This window comes from Mus pahari, chromosome 1 (assembly GCF_900095145.1).
Source record: "Mus pahari chromosome 1, PAHARI_EIJ_v1.1, whole genome shotgun sequence".
Lineage (NCBI taxonomy): Eukaryota > Metazoa > Chordata > Mammalia > Rodentia > Muridae > Mus > Mus pahari.
In genome coordinates this window covers 155,599,680-155,601,357 of record NC_034590.1, presented here as the reverse complement: position 1 = coordinate 155,601,357, position 1,678 = coordinate 155,599,680, and the positions used below count along the sequence as shown (strand labels likewise).

General features: G+C 46.5%; 1 protein-coding gene across 1 annotated transcript in view; it reads right to left on the bottom strand.

The window, feature by feature from the left end:
* The window catches only part of LOC110326664 (acyl-CoA desaturase 3), a 34,260-nt gene extending 32,831 nt beyond the window's left edge, over nucleotides 1–1,429 (bottom strand). The window contains exon 1 of the mRNA XM_021205259.1: nucleotides 1,281–1,429. Within this exon, the coding sequence (XP_021060918.1) occupies nucleotides 1,281–1,307 (27 nt within the window). The 5' untranslated portion in view covers nucleotides 1,308–1,429. The remainder of the gene's footprint in view (nucleotides 1–1,280) is intronic.
* Between the last annotated feature and the right edge of the window lie 249 nt (nucleotides 1,430–1,678).

Here is a 1,678-nt window from a genome sequence, read left to right as displayed (position 1 = left end):
CTCTCTCTCTCTCTCTCTCTCTCTCTCTCTCTCTCTCTCTCTCTCTTTCTCTCTCTCTCTTTCTTTCTGTTTTTCAAGATAAGATTTCTTTAGCTCGGACTGTTCTGGAACTCACTCTGTAGAGTCGGCTGGCCTCAGACTCATAGAAATCCAACTGGCTCTTCCTCCTGATAGCTGGGATTAAAGGCATGTGCCACCATTACCTGGGTCTTCTTTTTCATTTTTTAAAATTCTGCATCCATTTGGGTTTCTTGGGACCCATCTAAGGAATACATATAAACGTAAATCTCCTTCTAGTCAGGACTCGCTTAGAGAGTGGCTGTCTTGATAGGCTAACCACAAAGGTCTAGCATGAATAGCTTTTCTTCAGAGACCATCCTCAAGACCAGACTGCAGCAATGTGCCAAGTGCATTTGTAAGCTTTTCCTTTTCATTGTGTCTGCTTCTTTCTGCCAAATCCAGGGTATTTCAGTTGCTCAATAGGAGCCTTTACCATATTTTGAAGAATACAGTGCTTCCCTTCTGTAAGTTTGTTGTAGGTTTTCTTTTTGACAAGCTTAAGAAACACAGGTTGGGGATTGCAGACACTACTCAGTGGTTAAAATGCTTGCCACACAAGCATGTGCACCAGAGTTCAGCGCTCCAGAACTCATGTAAGTTCTGTTGGGCATGGCAGCTGGCCTGCAGGTCTGGTGCATGGTAAAGCTGGTTAGCAAAGCTAGCCATATCAGAGGGTTCTGGCTTGACTGCAAGGATTTGTCTCGGTGAATCAGAGGAATCACTGGGATGGGGCTGTTAAAAGCACTGTATGCTTTTGCAGAGCAACCAGGTTCAGTTCCCAGCACCCACATGGAGGCTAACTACCATCCATCACCCGATTCCCTATTCTGGCCTATCAGGGTACTCATGCACACATGCAGAAAAAAAAACCCATATACATAAAAATGAACATAAATCTTAAGAATGATCAACGATGACTCCCAACATCAACCGTGGGTCTCTACATTCATATCCGCATACATGCAGTTACACCCACACACAATATGCCTCTAAGCATGCAGACACACATTCACACCCATGCACAGTACAAATACACATGAAAGAGGAAAAAGAAGAAAAGTGGGAGAATCAAATCTGTAGATTAGAGTCCCACATCCTCAAACAGTGGAAGGCGGCACAGCTTTTAAAGGGAATTCTCAAATCTTCTGCACCAGGTAATTTACTAGAGGCCCAGTCTGGGCTTGCACACACTGAAAGGGATCCATTGCATGGAAGCTCACCTCTTCTTGCAGCAGGTGCCCTGGCATGCTGGTTCTTGGAAGTCGAGATCTTCCAAGGACTGAAAGTTGTGGCGTTTGGGGCTGCAGGGCAGAGGAGGCTTCTGCCACAGATCCTGTTTCTGCAAAACAAGTTAGGCGTTGGCACAAACCCTTCCCAGGGTGTGCCTTCCACCCAGGGTGGTTATCCAAGTTCACCCTTGGTGTGTGTGTGTGTGTGTGTGCGTCCTCACCCAAAAGTAGCAGATTTAAAGGTTCTGGCTGACATGGAGTGACTGACTTCTGTTTCCTCATGTACCTTTTATCTGCCGCCAGTATGGGTGTGCAAAGGTGGTTGGTCTCAGTCCAGCCCTGGGTTCAGGCGAGTATAGGAGAGGCCAGGAGGCAAGAGGGTCAGATGG